The sequence below is a fragment of the Stegodyphus dumicola genome, chromosome 7, assembly GCF_044657685.1.
Source record: "Stegodyphus dumicola isolate Sdum_Otavi_A_Nest chromosome 7, ASM4465768v1".
Classification (NCBI taxonomy): Eukaryota; Metazoa; Arthropoda; class Arachnida; order Araneae; family Eresidae; genus Stegodyphus; species Stegodyphus dumicola.
Window position 1 is genome coordinate 164,336,462 of NC_140774.1, and position 18,387 is coordinate 164,354,848.

At 32.2% G+C, this 18,387-nt stretch overlaps 1 protein-coding gene across 2 annotated transcripts in view; it reads left to right on the forward strand.

Annotated features, from left to right (window-relative positions):
* Nucleotides 1-18,387, forward strand: part of ebo (exportin ellipsoid body open) — a 119,102-nt gene that overhangs the window by 33,445 nt on the left and 67,270 nt on the right. The window contains exons 7-8 of one of the 2 annotated variants that reach the window (XM_085821020.1): nt 10,799-11,019; nt 15,246-15,475. In XM_085821020.1, the coding sequence (XP_085677146.1) occupies nt 10,799-11,019; nt 15,246-15,475 (451 nt within the window). The remainder of the gene's footprint in view (nt 1-10,798; nt 11,020-15,245; nt 15,476-18,387) is intronic. The other variant, XM_085821021.1, reaches the window with a different exon arrangement.

An 18,387-nucleotide genomic window follows, 5' to 3' on the forward strand; every position in this document is an offset into this window, starting at 1 on the left:
CCACATGCAGACTTTCGTTTTCATGTACAGCTGTCTCAAATCGTGCCCAAAACCCGGGCCAACTGCACACATCCTTTCCCGAAAATGTTTCCAGGGCCAATTTGGGAAGTTTAATTTTGTTTTGCGATTCAGTGACAGTTCCATATGACGTAGAATTAGCGCTATGTGGATTACTATCTAAATATCTTTTCGCGCGTAATTTCCAAACAATAATTTTACTTTTAAACTCTTCTCTAGACATTATCTCATCTTCTAAATTTATTACATCAATTAAAGCTTCAATACTATTATCCGCTAAGATTAGTTCTTCTTCTTTACTAATTAACTGAGCAACCGTTTCTTCAATTATATTTTTAACCCCCCTCATTAGCAATTTCTGTTTTTATCTTATTTATCAGCCTCGTAACTACTGCTCTTATAGCAGATCGTTTCTTTTTTAATTTTTCTAAATCCATGTTTTTGCTTGAGCAAAATCTATTAAATTTCAGTTCGAATTCAACCCAATGGCCCCACGTTATGGTGCCACAATATTATTATTTTATATCCTTATCTTCTAATTAATCAAGGTAAAACAAAACTGCTTACCTTGTTCCAATGGGTTCGGCCAGGGCCAATGGGCTGAAGTTCCTCTCTGCTGTGCATTTGCAAAATCTTGAAAGGGATTATCCATAAATGATAAACTTTCTTAACACAAACATATTTAATGAAGATGCAAACGGTTATAGGATATTTACATAATGAAAAGGTTTAAATGTTCGCATGTCGCAGCGTGCGACTTCTCAGTTCCAAGTTCTCGTGATCTCTAAGCGAGAGTTCATAGTTCGAGATGACATCACTCAGCCATCGGATCTCAGCAAGAGTTGAGTTGCAACACGCTAAGGATCATTATACCTGTCATTGGTTTGGGCCAGATTGCAGTTCCGTGTCTGTGAATTTGGTTGGGAGTCTTTGAAGATGTTACAGTTAAGGTTGCTTAAGAACTACCACTTAAGATGGTAACCATCATTTATCAGTAACAGATCTTTGGAATAAGGGCCAAAATGCAAAGTTAGCTTCTAACGGCAACTGGAAGAACATTGATACAATACAAAGTCCAGAATCTGGACCAATCTCCAGAATGACCTCTGGATCACGAGGAACCTTTTCCTTTTTTTATGCTTTATGCCTGCACATTTAATATTTTTTTAGGTACTTATGCATTAGCCTGTTGAAATTTCATCAATAGTTGACAGTTATTACTGTGAAATTCTAAAGCACACATTCATCTATAATTGATGCTAAATCCTGCTACTGGGACGGTGGATGGGATAATATGTTAATATTCCTTTTTTTAATGATAAAACATGGAGAATTCTGATTCTTAATTTCACTTCAGCACTAACCCTAACCTGGCAAATCAAATATTTTTTTTTTCACTTTGATTAATGCAAAACTATCAAAACACTGCAGCTTGAAAAATGACTAATGCCATTTTATTTATTTATTTATTTATTTTTAAATTCCAAATACCATGGCAACTTTTTATGTTGGCATAATGTTTGGCAATGGTTACAGACTTCAGCTTACTCTGCTGCGAAGTGTTGAATATGTTGTTGAGAAGAAATTTAATACATTTCATTATGCAAAAAATGGGTTTTGTAAATGATACTCATAGGCTGAAAGATTACATTTAGTACTGTGTGGATTAATAAAATTAGGTACCTTTCCGTTTCGTCAGTGCAAATCTCGCCAAGCAGACTTTATTAGTGACAACACACAGTATACACATTAAAAATGTAGACAAAGTTAGTTCCAAGAAATTTTATTTTAATTTTTTTTAATGTTGTTTAAAATTTTGTAAAAAGGCCAATAAATAAAGACAATAAATTTTTAAAAAGACAAATTAAGAATTTACTATGCTTTCATGGTAAAACTTCCTGATTCGCCGGTTCATATTACGTGACCCCAAGTGATCTCATCTCATGTAAACTGTGCTACCAAAATCTAATTCTCTCAGTAATTAATTTCAAGTTAAATCTTAATTTGGAATGCAAGTTTAAATGCAAGAATTATATCAATTCTTACGAATAGCTTACTCAGAAGTTATATAAAGCCGCAGTGCTTTACTTCGCTAGTGCATTCTCATTAGAATTGATAAATTTAACCCTTTCCCTTTTCAATATTTTCGTCATAGGGTAAGCAGTGAGATTGCATCCTAATTGACTTAATTAAACCCCACGAATGGCCTTAGGGCATAAAATTGAACTATCTGGTAAAACTTCTATGTAACTGTATGCTAGTATTGAAAGAAACAATCAATCTGATAACAAATGGCTGCGATTTGTTTTGAAAATGAGATGTAAAAGGTTACCAGCGAGGATATTCCGTTTGGCATCAGTTGTACCATTATTGGTGACTTTATCGTTTGCACTGGCAAAAGTACTGAAAATTAATATGTTTTCCAGTTAAGTCCAGGGCCCATGCCAGAGTATGATAACAATGCCAGACAGCAAAATCTTTAGTATGGTTCTAAGTACAGAAAATATCGATACCAATAGTAAAGAAAGTGACAGGAGTTGATGAGAACGAAAAAATTTTGTTTGACAGTTTAGTGGGAATTTTTGACACAGCAATTATGGGACGTGTGTAATGGAATTTTATATCTGATGAAATTATGCTTATCTTTTGAATTATAGAGAAAGTATAAGCACAAAAAGCAAGCCTAGTTAAACAGCTTAAATTGAAAGAAATGTTTAGTGAAGTAAACAAATATTCAGCCTTTCAGCCCAGAGGGGTTTTAGACTCAAAAGCCTATTAGTCTCAAAATGGCATTTTGCGTCATTTAACTTTCTGTATTGGTTTTCTTTGAGTAGACAGAGACCTATTTTGAATGATATACAGGTGTTAAGGAATATTCTTTGATATCGCCAAGAGATGGCGTTAGGGGTCCATCTATTGGCTTACTTGACCTTTCCCCTTCTGAACACGTGACTTGAAAAAATATTCTTCTTCTTGAAGGTAGAATTTCGATGCACTACGCAATAGAATTTGATTTAGATTTTAGCTGGAACTATTCAGTTCTTGCCTTTTGAGCATTAAATATTCGATTCCGGCATTTTAGCCTACATTGTATATATGTAAATATTAGGTTTAATTAAAATTTATGGAAAACCCTCCAGGCCATGCATCTCGTCCTTTGGATTATGAGTGATTCAACTTTGATCTAGAACTTTCGTTACATAATGGTGCATCGGCTCCAGAAAAGAATCTGATTAATTTGAAAATTTGTGTTTTTTGCCTTTTGGATTAGCTTTGTAAGTGAAGACTTCTCACGGTAAGTCTCCTTTGATAATTTATTCAAATGGAACAGAAGACACTAATTAAGAATCGGGCACATATACGTGCTTCTGTAACTCAAATTATTAAAAATGTAGATGTGTATTTAAAAGAAGAAAAACAAGAAGAGTTAGAAAATTGTTTGGAATTGCTAAATAGTAAAGAAACGGAACTACATGATTTAAATGAAAAAATACAAAATTTGATTGAAGATGAATCAAAATTAGATTCAGATATTAACACTTCTATGGAATATAACGATAAAATAATAATAGCGAAGTCTAAAATCAACCGCTATTTAAGGAAATACAATCCTCAAAATATCAACACGAATTTAAATAATTCATCTACAGAAGTTGAAACCAAAAGACAGATTGAAGGCAATGTGAAATTGCCCAAACTGTTAATTCACAAATTTTCTGGAGATTATAACGATTGGATGAATTTTTGGAATTCATTCAAGGTCACTATTCATGACAATGTTACACTTTCATGACAATGTTACACGCAAGAAAAATTTAATTATTTGAGAACTTATTTATGTGGAAACGCAGCATCAGCCATAGAAGGTCTCTCAATCTCAGAGGCTAATTATGACTCTGCTATAGACATTCTTAAAAATAGATTCGGTCAAAGTGACCTTATTATCAATACACACATTTCTAATCTCTTAAATTTAAATCCCGTTCAAAGTTCAAGTGAAGTGGCAAAATTGCGAAAACTTTATGATACAATTAACGTTCAAGTCAGAAGCCTTTTAGCATTCGGTGTGAAACCAGAAACATATTCCAACATGTTTATTCCAATTTTGATGAAAATTGTCCCGAACAATATAACTTTAGAATTTCATCGTACAAATACTGAAAATCCTTCAACCTATGATTTAAACAAATTTCTAGACTTTCTCCGATTAGAAATAGAATCGCGAGAAAAGATTAATTCGTTATCCTTTCCACGCAAGTAAAACCCGGAAATGAAAGGTATTAACAGATATCCACCGACGCCGAAACATAAACAAACTGTCATGTCACCACACATGAATTTATGGCAGCCGCGTCATCAAATCGAAACTGCATGTTTTGTTTTCAAAACCATGACTCAGAGTCCTGTTTATGCCTTACAGTTAATGAGAAGAGAGATATTTTGAAAAAACAAGCGCGTTGTTTGCTTTGTTTGGCCCCTAAACACAAAATCTCACAGTGCCGGCAACGCCAAACTAAAGTTTGTAAAATTTGCAAAGGTAAACATTCAGAAGCCATATGTTTTAAATCCAGTTCGATAGTTAAAAATACACCAAGTGATAAAAAGGATAGTATATCAATTTCGAAAAATGATACACAAACTAAGGAACAGAAAGAAGAAATTGTTTCGGCCGTTTCACATAATGCAAATAATACAATTCTTTTACAGACTTGCACAATAAAAGTTAAAGCAGCTAAGGAAAAGGTGTTTGCCAGACTTCTCTTGGATAGTGGAACTATGAAAAGTTTTTGTGCTCGCGAGTTAGCGGACAGATTAAACCTCGAAGTCATAAGAAAAGAAAAATTGACTGTCTACACTTTTGGGAATACTTCTCCCATCCAAAAAAATTATGACATAGTTAAATTAACTTTAGAACATAGAAGTTCTCCCGATTCTAGAATAGAAGTTGAATTATTAGTAACTGATCATATATCAGGTGCAGATATTCCACCTCCTAAATCAGAAGAAATTAAGCAAAACAGACAATTAAAAAATTTGCTGCTCGCAGATTTTCCCGACTGTAAAAAACCCATTGCCATTCTAATTGGTGCAGATTATTATTACAACATAGTAATGGGACACGTTAAATACTTAAGCAAAAATCTTGTTGCAGTGGAAACTATTTTCGGCTGGTGCCTACATGGACGAAAAGGTGATGATAATGTCTCATTAGCTTTCAATGTAGTTGTAGGGGAAGATTTGATTTCCAAACAAATAACAAAATTTTGGGACTTGGAAAACTCAGGACTTATTGATAAGAGGGAAAACTTCAATTCAACTGAAAATGAAGTCGTCAAATATTTCGAATCAAATATAACATATGAAAATTCTCGCTATAAAGTTAGATTGCGTTGGAAACATGACACATCAAATCTAAATAATAATAGGGAAATCGCAGAACAAAGATTTCATCGACTTAGAAAACGATTTAATAAAAGATCCTAATCTATTTTCCGAATACAGGAACGTATTAAGAGATCAGTTAAATCAAAATATTATCGAACCAGTTTCAGAAATTTCAAATGAAGAGGATGTCGTGTTTTACTTGCCACATAGGGAAGTTATACGCGAGGATCGAGCTACAAGTAAATTACGTATTGTTTATGATGCATCATCGCATGCCCCAGGATCCATTTCTTTAAATGACTGTCTACATGTTGGGCCAAATTTATACCCTGAAATATTTGAAATATTGTTAAGATTTCGGTATAATCTAATAGCCTTCACCGCAGATATAAAACAAGCCTTTACAGATTCTCATACACGAAAAGGATCGAGACGCAACCAGGTTTCTGTTTTCCGATTTCCCTAATGATGAAACCATTTCTCCTGACAAATATAGGTTCACTAGAGTTTTATTCGAAATAAATAGTAGCCCATTTCTATTAGCCGCTACCATTAAACATCATCTGAAAAAATATAATAAACTTTATCCTACAACGGTTAACTTTTTGAATGAGAACGTATATGTAGATGATGTGATTGGAAGCCAACCAACGATCAATGAAGCATTAACTACGAGTCTAGAATTGGTCCAGATATTTAAGGAAGCAAGCATGCAGCTTCACAAATGGCATAGTAACTCGAGACAATTACATGAATTGTGGGTAAAAAAGGGTATCGTTCCAGATGAAAATCCTGAAGATTTTAATAGAGAAAATTTCCCATTTAAAGTCTTAGGTATGGCATGGGATAATTCAAAGGACTTACTGTATTTTGATGTTTGGAACTTATTGTCTTTTACATCTAAACCAATAGAAACAAAACGATTTCTTCTACAAGTGTTGGGTCGGATATTCGATCCGATTGGAATTTTAGGACCTTTCACTGTTAGAATAAAGTGCTTAATACAGAAGATTTGGTTGTCACAAATAGATTGCGATGAACCGTTACCTAAAGATTTGTCCTCTGAATGGAGAAAGTGGTGTGAAGAGCTACCTTAAATAGCTGAATTCTCCATCTCTCGTTACCTTTTCATGCACTCGAACGTTAATGTCGAAAATCTCGAACTACATTGCTTTTCAGATGCAAGTGTCAAAGCCTATGGTATAGTCGCATATTTACGTTTCACGACAGAAAATAAAGAAATCAAAACGGCCTTTGTCTCTTCTAAAAATAGGGTAGCCCCACTAAAATCCCTTACTTTACCGAGGTTAGAATTAATGGGGGCATTGTTATCAGTTAAGTTAGTCAGCAATATCCTGAAAGCACTGAAATTGAGAATTCCGTGCTATTTTTGGACAGACTCAACAATTACTTATTTTTGGATCCAGAAACAACCTGAAGCCTTCAAACCCTTTGTCAGGAATAGTGTTGAAGAAATACAAAAATTGAGTTAATCTCAAGATTGGTATTATTGCCCAGGTGTCGACAACCCTGCAGATCTCGTATCTCGGGGAACGAAGATTTCCAAGTTAATAAATGAGACCATTTAAACGCAAGGTCCCCAATGGCTTCAACTCCCTCACGAACTTTGGCCAAGATTAGATATTAAAGAAACAATAGATGAAAACAAGCTGGAATACTGAAAGAGATCCGGTGATATACATCAACTTGAATGTACAATCGAAAAATGTGCAGACGATCTTTTCGACATATCAAAATGTAGCAAATTAGAGAAGGTGTTGAGAGTCACTGCTTGGACAACACTTTTCATTAGAAAATTAAGAAAAACTAGCGACATTCAAGGAACTCTCACAGCTGAAGAGTTACAAGAAGCAGAAAATTTCTGGATAAGATCAGAGCAAAAGAAGTTTTTTGCCGAAGAATATAAATCCCTCAAAGAAGGTAATTCAGTTGGAAAAAATTCTCCTTTGTATAATTTTCTTCCTTACATTGATGAAAAGGAAATCATGAGGTTGAGAGGAAGACTGGAATTTTCTGACTTCTCACTAGATAATAAACATCCAATAGTCTTACCTAAAAATTCTCGACTAACGATTCTGATTGTATGCAAAGAACATGAGAAGATAATGCATGGAGGAATTGCTGCAACTTTAGCTAAAGTCAGATCATGCTTCTGGATTCCTAAAGGACGACAGTTAGTCAAAAAAGCATTAAAAGCTTGTATAATTTGCCAAAAATATTTAGCTAAATCAGCAGACCAGATGACAGCACCCTTACCAAAGGATAGAATCCAAGAATCGCCTCCATTTGCAGTCTGTGGAATTGATTTCGCCGGACCAGTTTACGTAAAGAATTCTAAAGACACTCGAAAATCCTATACTGTTTTGTTCGTTTGTGCAGTAACCCGAGCTGTACACTTAGAACTTGTATCAGATATGTCAACAGAATCCTTTTTACTTGCATTTCGCAGATTTTTGAGCAGAAGAGGAAACTGCGTAATCATCTACTCTGACAACGCCAAGACCTTTAAGAGGACAAAGAAAGAACTTGAGAATTTTTCAAAAGTTTTAAAAGATGACAAATTCAAGAATTTCATTGCCAAAGAAAGAATCCATTGGAAATTCATAATCGAACGAGCCCCATGGTGGGGAGGGTTTTATGAGAGACTTGTTAGATCTGTTAAAGAATGTTTAAGAAAAATCGTAGGAAAAGCATTGTTGACTTTCGAAGAAATGTCTACACTACTTGTTGAAGTGGAGTCAGTTCTTAATTCACGACCTCTAAGTTACGTTTTCAACGACAATGACGAGCCACAGCCGTTGACTCCAATGTACTTCTTAAACATTGGACAAACTGATTTGAAGTATCCTTTGACCTTTGCTAGAATCATCGTTAGCGAAACGACAAGAGAAACGCTGTTAAAAAGAAAGCGTTATCAAGAATTGCTGTTAAAACAGTTGTGGTGGAAATGGAAGCAACAATATTTATTAGATCTTAGAACTGCCCATTTCTTGAAGAATCCGCAACTTCAACCAGAACTAAAAGTAGGAGATGTTGTTTTAGTCGAAGGAGATAATAAAAACAAACTCTTATGGAAACTTGGTAGAATTATAAAAATTATTCCTGGACGTGATAGTAAAGTCCGATCATTCGAAGTAAAAACTGATAATGGGACTTTAAAACGTACTGTTCAACATCTATATCCTCTTGAACTTTAGATATTTTGAACTTTAATGATTTAGTTATGCTTTTTTCTTTTTTTCTCTATTAATGATTAAATTGAATATCGTTAGTTAAGTTTGTTCAGTTAAGTGGAAAATATTTTAAAATTTAGCTCATTTATTAGTTATAACATTTATTATTTGATACCTGTATTGGAATTGAAGTGTTTGACTAATTAGTATTTTTTAATATTTTTATAGAATAGTGATTTATGTACTTGATTGTATGTATAACTGAGTTAGATGAACTCTTGTCAGAGTTCAGGTGGGGAGTGTGTTAAGGAATATTCTTTGATATCACCAAGAGATGGCGTTAGGGGTCCATCTATTGGCTTACTTGACCTTTCCCCTGCTGAACACGTGACTTGAAAAAATATTCTTCTTCTTGAAGGTAGAATTTCGATGCACTATGCAATAGAATTCGATTTAGATTTTAGCTGGAACTATTCAGTTCTTGCCTTTTGAGCATTAAATATTCGATTCGGGCATTTTAGCCTACATTGTATATATGTAAATATTAAGTTTAATTAAAATTTATGGAAAACCCTCCAGGCCATGCATCTCGTCCTTTGGATTATGAGTGATTCGACTTTGATCTAGAACTTTCGTTACACAGGTTAATATGTCCACCTAAGCTTATCTCTAACCAAACAAGTGTTCTGTCAGCAGCAAAATTACAATCTTTCTTTGACATGCACTCAACTGTATCAAGTCACACATTCACTTCAGATCACAATTTGTTGATGATCTAGCTCCAAGCTGAATCTAGATTTGTTAGAAAATAGAACTTAGCTCACCTCAGTAGGCCATAAACCACAATGCTCTTCAGCCCAGCTTCTTCAAGTCCTACAATGATGAGAAGCCACTGGGACACAATTAAGTGGCCTACGTGCTTACAATTCTCATGTGGGAATTGTTTATACAGTACGGAGTCTGACGTCCGAACTCATCAGGACCGAGAGAGTTGTTAGACCATTTGTTATGCCTTCTATTGCTGAAATAGGAAATTATGACCTTTTAATGCATGACAATGCCAAACCTTATTCAGCATACATTGGGAACTAGTTATTTGAAATAGAAATAGAGCATATAATAGTGGTTGTCATGCTGCCCAGGTGTGAATTTAATACAGTAGGCTTGAAACAGATTAGATAGACGCTTTCCTGCTAGATCATAACTTCTGTTGATACTCTTTCAGTTACAAAATATCCTCCTTGATAAGTGAGGAAAAATCTTTTTAACTCATGAAACACCTTATTAATTCAGTGCCTTGCATTTGAACCTAATTAGACGATTGAAAAAGTTTGACAGTGCTTATTTTTCTCTCTCCAGATGGTATGTTTAGGAATAATTTTTTATGAAATTGGTTAAGTTTAATGCAAAATGATCTTTGTTAACAGTAAACATGATTTTTCACTTGTTTGATTTTTTTATTTTATTGTCCCTTTCAAAAATGTATTTTTATACTGTACTGCATATTTACCAGCAGCTGTATATTCTCGCTACATCATCTGCTTCCCTAATTTTCTTGAGCAGTGTAATAAATTTACAAATTTATCCAGAATGTAACATTACTTTTTATTAAATGGTTCAGTAAATTTCAGTGAATGATATTGCAAACCTACAGCCTTCATAATAAAATGTCGTTATTGTAATATTGGCAACTGATAGCTATATTTAGCTAATTGTTACACTTCAGGGTTTTATATGCATCTTTCACACTCATAAGGCATGAGTGAATAACCTAAAACATTTAAACTGCTTGGTGTAGAATAGCTTTTCATATATTTTTATGAAACATTTATAAAATTTTTTATTGTTATTGATTATTTTTATTTTGCATGTTCTTTATTAATAGATAAATTCATCAGTGTTGTTAAAAACTATCAGATTCAAATTCTCATATCAGTTTTATTTTACTTAAAAAAATCAATAGCAGCTTCTAGTAGTTATGTATGTAAATTATATATTTCTGTATGATAATTGTTGAAGTATAATGGATGCATGTAAAGTTGGCTTACTTTAAAAATTTTAAAAGTTATATTATCATTAATTCTTATGAAGGGAATCCTGTTTTCTGGAAAGATTGTTATTTAATTTGTGGAACATTTGTATTAATATTTTCTGGTCTGTGACTAAATTAAAAAAATAAAAATATTTTTCTCCCTTTTTAGGTAGCCTACTTAGTGGCATGTTTAAATCCACAAGTAAAAACCCATTCCAATGCATGCCCCCTTTAGATGCTGAATCTCATCAACTTAGTGTTCTCTCTTTAAGATGTCTGGCACAGTTGCTTAGCTGGATTCCACTCTCATCTTATATCACTTCTTCATTGCTAACGACAGTTTTTCATTTTGCTAGTTTTGGCTGTCACCCTGAACCTGTAAGCATTGATGTATGTTTTTTATTCATCTGGACAAAGTTACTCTCTACTTTCTGGCATCTTGTACTGAAGAAGATCTTTGCATGGTTTTCCTCAATATTTTTTTATTTGATTTCATCACATTTTGTACTAAACAATAATGAGTCTGTTTAGCTGATTGATTTGTTATTTATACTTATAACAAGTTATTTTCATTTAAATCTAATTAATATATTATAATATGCTCTGATAACATAAACCTCTACTTTGCCTTCTTATCAAACTGTTATTTAAAATTTAATTGAAGAATGTTTTTCTAAGTATCCAATTTTAAGTGAAGGTAGTACATTTCTGATGATGGATTCTCCTCTTTCATATAAGCATTATGTGGTAAAAAAGTATTAAGTAACTTGAAATCTTAATAATAATGCCTTTTCCTTTTTAATAAATGCCTTATTTGTCATTTTGCAGTAAATTAAAAAAAAAAATCAGTCATCTAGGCTAACCATTTAATATAATTATTCGCCAAAATATTGTTGATTATTGTTATCAGTTTTTAAATAATTAACTTTATTTTAATGTTATTCATACCGTTTAATGTGGCTTCTTCCCTCTAAATTTATTTATTATTAGCTAATAATACTTTCAAATTTCAGGCAATTTTCTCTGACATAACCCTCAAACTAATTCTAGCAGTATGATGACATACTATCATGAAATTTAATGGATGTAATTTTTGCTTATGTATGCAGCTAAATAAATATAAAATACCTAAATTTATTTTAAAATATCATTAAATAGATGTCTGTCTTTTATTTAGCTGCAAAATGTCTGGAAATTTTTTTTTTTTTTTTTTTTTTTTTTTTTTTTTTTCTGATCCAGATTGGGCAGATTCTAATCTCAGTCTTTAGTGGAGAAAACAACTCCTATTATATTTATAATAGTAATGCTTTGAGAATTATATATATGTGTGCGTGTGTGTGTGCAAGTCATATGTAATCGGCAATTTTTTTTTTTTTTTTTTTTTTTCTCAAGTGGTACCATAATTAATGTACCTCTCAGCACAGAAAATGTGCACTATGCTTATAGACTGGAATTTTCTTTAAACACATTTGGAAAACTTGAGGGGAATTTCATTCTCTTTTTGAGTGGCAACTTTGTTATAAAATTGCTGAATGTTGGTAGTAATTTTTATATGGATTTTTTTTTAACCTTAGGGAACATTAAAATTAGTGTTTTTGTGGTTTTCCCATGTGTAATAGAAATAAAAACCAGTTTCTGTCAGGAAGCCCGCCACAAGGCTATCCCTTCTTTCAGACAGATAAGACTAGTGTGATTTGCGATAAACATAATTTATTGAGAGATTTATATATTAATGTCTCAGTATGTTTAGTCTTTGCTTAATGCCACAGCTTAAGGAGAGCAGTGATTATGTTACTTTCAGTTAGATGGAACATTATTACATTCACATGTCAGTTTACTAGTGATTTTAACTAAAAAATCTTTTCCAAAGATGTATTAGACATAATCTACAATGTATATTTGAGGAAACTTTGTTAACTTTGTTATCCCAATGTTTTTGAATTTATACCCTACGGCTTTTTATTTTGAGGGTTTATGAAAGACAGTATGTTTATCTCTTCTTTTCCTTATCATTTACGTGAACTGAAAGAATTGGAGATTATCTAAAAAATGTACTGGATATAACCAGGGCTGTGGAGTCGGAGCTGAGTGTCTAAAAACAGGTTGACTCCAGTTTTCATTGGACAGTTTGAATTTGAAATGAAATTAAACTGGATTGAAAAAAAATTAATGACAAGCCGAGTTATTATTTTTATTTATGGACTATATACATTAATAAATAGTTATATTCTATTTTATTGAAATATTAATAAATAAATATGAAAGAGAAGGATGGATGTGATATTTGCCATTAATGATTAAACTGATTCATTTAGTTACATAACTCGCTGGTAAATTTAAGTAAGAAGCAATAGCAGTAAGAACTCCCAAAATTGATGCCATTCTTAGGAAGCAGCAACAAAAGGATCAATTATTGATCAAGCAACATGATAAGGAAGTACATATTTGATGACAAAGAGGTTTTTAGAATTAAGGACTTTTTTAGAAGATGTAGACAACTCTAATGTTTCACTAACAGAAAGACTGGAATGATCTTGCAGAATTGGAAACTCTTCTTTCTGCACCGTATATAGCCACAAAAAAAAAAAAACTGCAATCTGAAGAATTATCAGGAAGCGAGAATGGGATGTTTGTTCTTTCTGAAATGGAGGGTTTATTGCAGAAGGAATCATTTCTTCAACGAAGAAAAGAGAAACTAGTTTGCTAGACAAGGAGATCTTGCTGGGTTCAATCTGTAGATCCAAAACACGGAATTTTCCTGGATGACGAACAAATTAAAAAGGCAAAGAAAGCCACCTATGAACTTTCATTAAGATTGAAATTATTCTCAGAACAATTGGAGAATTCGAGTGAGGACAGTAAAACTGCAGACATTGTAATTGAGTCTCTATCATCCTCTTCCAGTGATGAATTAGATTTTGAGGAGTATTTTTGGATAATATTGAAAATGCTAAGACAAAGCGAATGAAAACGAAGAACCAGGAGCCTTTAGATGTAAAAATGAAAAAATGCAAACAAGATTTCTACACAGTCTTTGAGAAAATAGAGAAATATGATTGCACTTTCAAAACACTAGAAGTTCATTTAGAACTTCTAAAAATCTATCCTGACAAGTTAAAAGAAGTAGCCCTAACAGTAACAGCTCTTCCTGCTACTCAGGTTAGTGTGGAAAACCTCTTCTCAGCTCTGAAGTTTATCAAATTGGATCTATGGCCCTCCAACAAAGAAGATCTTGCCGAAGCTATACTGTTTCTTAGAAATAACTAATGCCAGTTTTACCATTTCATAATAAATGCTAATTAATATAAATAATTTGCTATGCCATCAATTTTTTTTCTGTAGCATCTAGTATTTCTTTTATATTGAAAAAATAATCTGTAACTCATGTATACATGTTTATATATATATGATAATTTATTTACTAAAGAAATATTGATTATATTATCTCCTAAGATTAATTTTAGTAGAATTATCTAAAAAGAGTGAATCCATAGTTAGTAAGTTTAATTCCGAAAATTGTTTTAAAGTAACTTTAATGCAAATTGTTAAAAATGTTTAACGGGGACTTGAATTAATTCACGAATAACAAAAATTTAAATTGTAAAAAGAAATTAAATTAAAAGCAAGTAATCATTGCCATTGATCAGAAATTAGTTGACTTTTTAAGAGGAACAAACCAACTCCCGTTCAATGATCAATAATTAAGAAATAAATACGAAGGTGTTTCGTCCTTTACTCAAGTAATAAGGCGATGCCAAACTGGCAATTTAAGTTAGGCCAAATATTTCCGTGAATTGAAGGGATCAAGAACCAATGCAGAGCACTAAAGAACTCATTCTGATTAAGCATTTTCACTAATTCAAGTTTGAGTGAAAAGCAATTTATGCAGTAAAATTGATAAATTACTTGAGTAATTGTGCCCCGACACCCTCGTGTTTATGAAATTTAATTCAAAACTATTTGTAAAAAATTAAACATTGGAAATTGGCATTATGAAATAAAACTCAAAGTACTTCTGGCTTTTTGTTTGGAAGGAAGGAGGTGAATGAAAGATAAAATGCTTATTCCTTCTTTTCTTTATGATTTAAATGAGCTGAAGCTATGTATTACAGCTGATCTTTATGTTTTTGTTAGATGTACATATCTTAAATCAAGTTTCTAGAACTAGACCAATGGAACTAGTATATATGGACTATTAGACTGAAATATGTAAGAACTAGACTATTGGATAGATATATGTTGTGTGATTAAAGATGCACATATGGAATATTTTTTAAACAACTTAATGAAACATACTTTTCAATATCTTAACTGTACTTTTATAGATTACTAAAACTAATTACTTCCTTTCTAATAACTATATTATTTTTATACATTATTTATGTTACATATATAATTATTACTGCATACTAATGCTAGTAAACAAATAAATGTTACTCTTAGTTAAGTAATATTTTTATAGAGTTCTGAAATTCTGTGTAAATTTTTTAAAATTTTCCTTTCGATCCATTTCATCTGTCAAAAGATACTACTAGTACTGTAAAATTTAATTTTTATACTTTACTGTATCAGTTTTGTTGTCATGTTTTGTTAATTAACTTCATTTAAAAAATTAGGTAATGAATGTTGGAATGCAACATGTACAGACCTTAAGGAGAAACACTGAGCTGGGAATTCAAGCTATGGGCTGCATCAATGAAATAATGTCCAAACATTGCATTCCAGCCGATTATGAAGGCTTTTTATTACAAGTGTTTCAAGATACCTTCCATTTACTACAGAATTTAACAAAGGATAATTCTAAAAGTGCTGCAGGCAGAAATACTTTAGCCAGTATTGATGACATGTAATGCTTTTATTTATAAATATACTGAATTAAATATTCAAGGCAAAATTTCACTGACTTAAAACTATGTTAGCATGCTTAGTTTTATTTCTTTCGTGTATAGAAGGGTTTCTTAAACTTTTTACATTCGTGACCCCTTTTTATGATTGAGATTTTTTCACGACCCCCAAGACCCCATAATATTTTTAAAAATTTTGTGGGACTCCATAAGTATTGTGCAAATCCGACAGACGCGTGAGTGAAAATGTCAATTTTTTCTCTTCTACCATAATATACTGTTTCAGTTTTAGGTCATTAACTTTAATTTCTAATTTTAAGACTTGGAACAGTGTGAAAATTTTAAATAAGTAACAGACGAAATGACAGCGTCACTTGCAAAGCAAGAAAAATGAACGTTTATATTATAAAAATAATGCGTCGAAACGTTTTTGTTTTTTTCTTTGCCAGTATTGTATTATCTTTATCTATTTTCATATACATTGTGTAAAAATATTTGATACTTGTAAAATTATTTTAATAAGAAATATAAAAACTGCTAAAATTTTTGGCGAGCCCCTGCTGCAGATCCCCTGACCCCCTAGGGGGTCGCGACCTACAGTTTAAGAAACCCTGATGTATAGGCTGCTACAAAGCTTCAGTAGATCTGAGATGCTAAACATACACTTGTGTTCAAAAGTAAAAGAATAAACATATTTCCTAAAAGTATCCATTCAGGATTATTCCATGATGTGTCCATATGATATGGTCCATGACAGCAGGAATATTCAGAAAAAACATTGCGTGAATAACCCTTGAAATTAATATTTTAATGGTAACAGAGTTCACAAGGGGGGGGGAAGAAAAAAAAGATACTTGTGTAGTTGTAGCATTTTTATAGCACTTAGCTGAGAGTACCAAATGTTGATTGTCTTTGGGCATCATGACTTTTGAATGCGGTTACCCAGACCATCTAGATATGGATCCAGTCTCCTTAAACTGTTTCCACAGATTGCAGACACTAAGAATTATTCTGCAGCTTGGAATTGTTCTGCATGTAATCTGCCAATAATTTTCCACATTATTCCATCATCTAAATGTTAGTTATTACTCATTCTATCAAACTGTTTATAAATTTAATTTTTTAGGAAGCACCATGATTATAACAGATAAGAGCAGAGCAAAAAAGATCACCTTTCATGTTTAATGTTTGCTATACTAACTACATATACATCTCCGTATATTATATTAGTTAGGAAAAATATTCTTAGAAGTATATATATATAATTTGTAATTACTTAAAAGATTTTAAGAAAAATATTCTTAGAAATATATATTTCCTAACGCATTTTAAGTAATTACAAATTCATTCATTTTGAAGTGTATCCAAGCAATTAAGGCATTAATTTGAAGCAAAAGAAATCCAGGCATAAAGCCACAGAAGTGGTATGGAATTGTTCTGAAGAAAATATATTATTACAAAAAAAAAAAAAAAAAAAAAAAAAAAAACCCTTTCCAATGGCATTTTAGGGAAATTTGCGATTATAGAACAATACCTTGGCCAGTTGGAGGGTTAAGTTTGAGCCGCAGTTTTTATTTTAAGCATGTAATAAGGATTTTAATCTTTGATATTAGTGTTGTATGTTCCAATTAGTAATCCTTATGGATATACAGTCAAATACCGAAAATCCGCTGACCTGAAATCCGCCAACTCCTGAAATCAGTGTTGCCTCTCAAAACATAAACATTTAGTTTATAGGTTCCGGAAACCACAACATGGAGTACGAAATATCGAAAAAAAAAAATACTTACTGGGTAATGGCGTCATAATTACTGAATAATAATGAATCATAACAAAAATACGAAATTATTGTCATCGTGATAGTTTTTTTCTCCTCCAATCTGCATCGAAATAAAAAAGCAAACGATTAACTCAACTCTTTCAAGTTCACGCTTCACGTTGTTGTACTTTCTGAGCTTTGTAATTTCACGAGATTGTTTAGTGATGTCGTTTTTTTTTATCCAGATATTTTAAGGGTAAATTAAGAATATTTTTAATTTCAGCGCTTTTAAATACAGTGAGAGAAAAGAAACGCACTCGTGATTTTACTGCTTGCAATGTTGAAAAACGTAAACACGTTGCATTGACGGTAATGAAAAAAGTGGAAATTCTGCTAAAGATAGAGGCAGGTGCTTCTGCTCAGTTTATAGCAGAATCATATGGAATTGCCACATGGACTGTGTACAATATACAGAACAATAAAGAAAAGCTGTTGAAATTTTACAGCAAAAGTGATTCTAACACCAGAATCCGAAACCATAAATCTTTACATGAGGCGAAATCGGCAAACCTTGATGCTGTCTTGTACAAGTGGTTCTGGCAGCAGCAGAGTGATGAGGTACCTATTTCAGGACTACTTCTGAGAGAAAAGGGGAAGCAGATTCATGCTAATTTAAAAATAGATGAGCCTAATGTAAATGAACAATATAATATAATCAGTTTATATATGCAATAATAATTTAATGCATATAATTAATTATTGTATTAATGTATATAATAATTTAATTAAATGTATCTAATATGCATTATTTATTTTGCACTTTTAGTCTGAATATTATCTTTTCTGTCCTGAAATCCACAAAATCCTAAAATCCGCACAACCTCTGGTCCCAAGCGTTGCAGATTTCTGGACTTCTACTGTACTATTTAATGCTGCCTTATTAGAATTATTTTATATTTCATCTTAATAAAAGACTTTAAAAGTATTTTATAACCCTCCCTCCTCCTACGCAAGAAGAAAAAAAACTGTTAGCAATTAAGAATTGTAAGAATAGCAAAAATTTAAAATCTCAAATTGCCATTAGTTTGTGAAATGTGTGAAATGAAAGATTTCCTTGCAGATTTATAAATCTGAGTTGCACTACCATCTGATAGC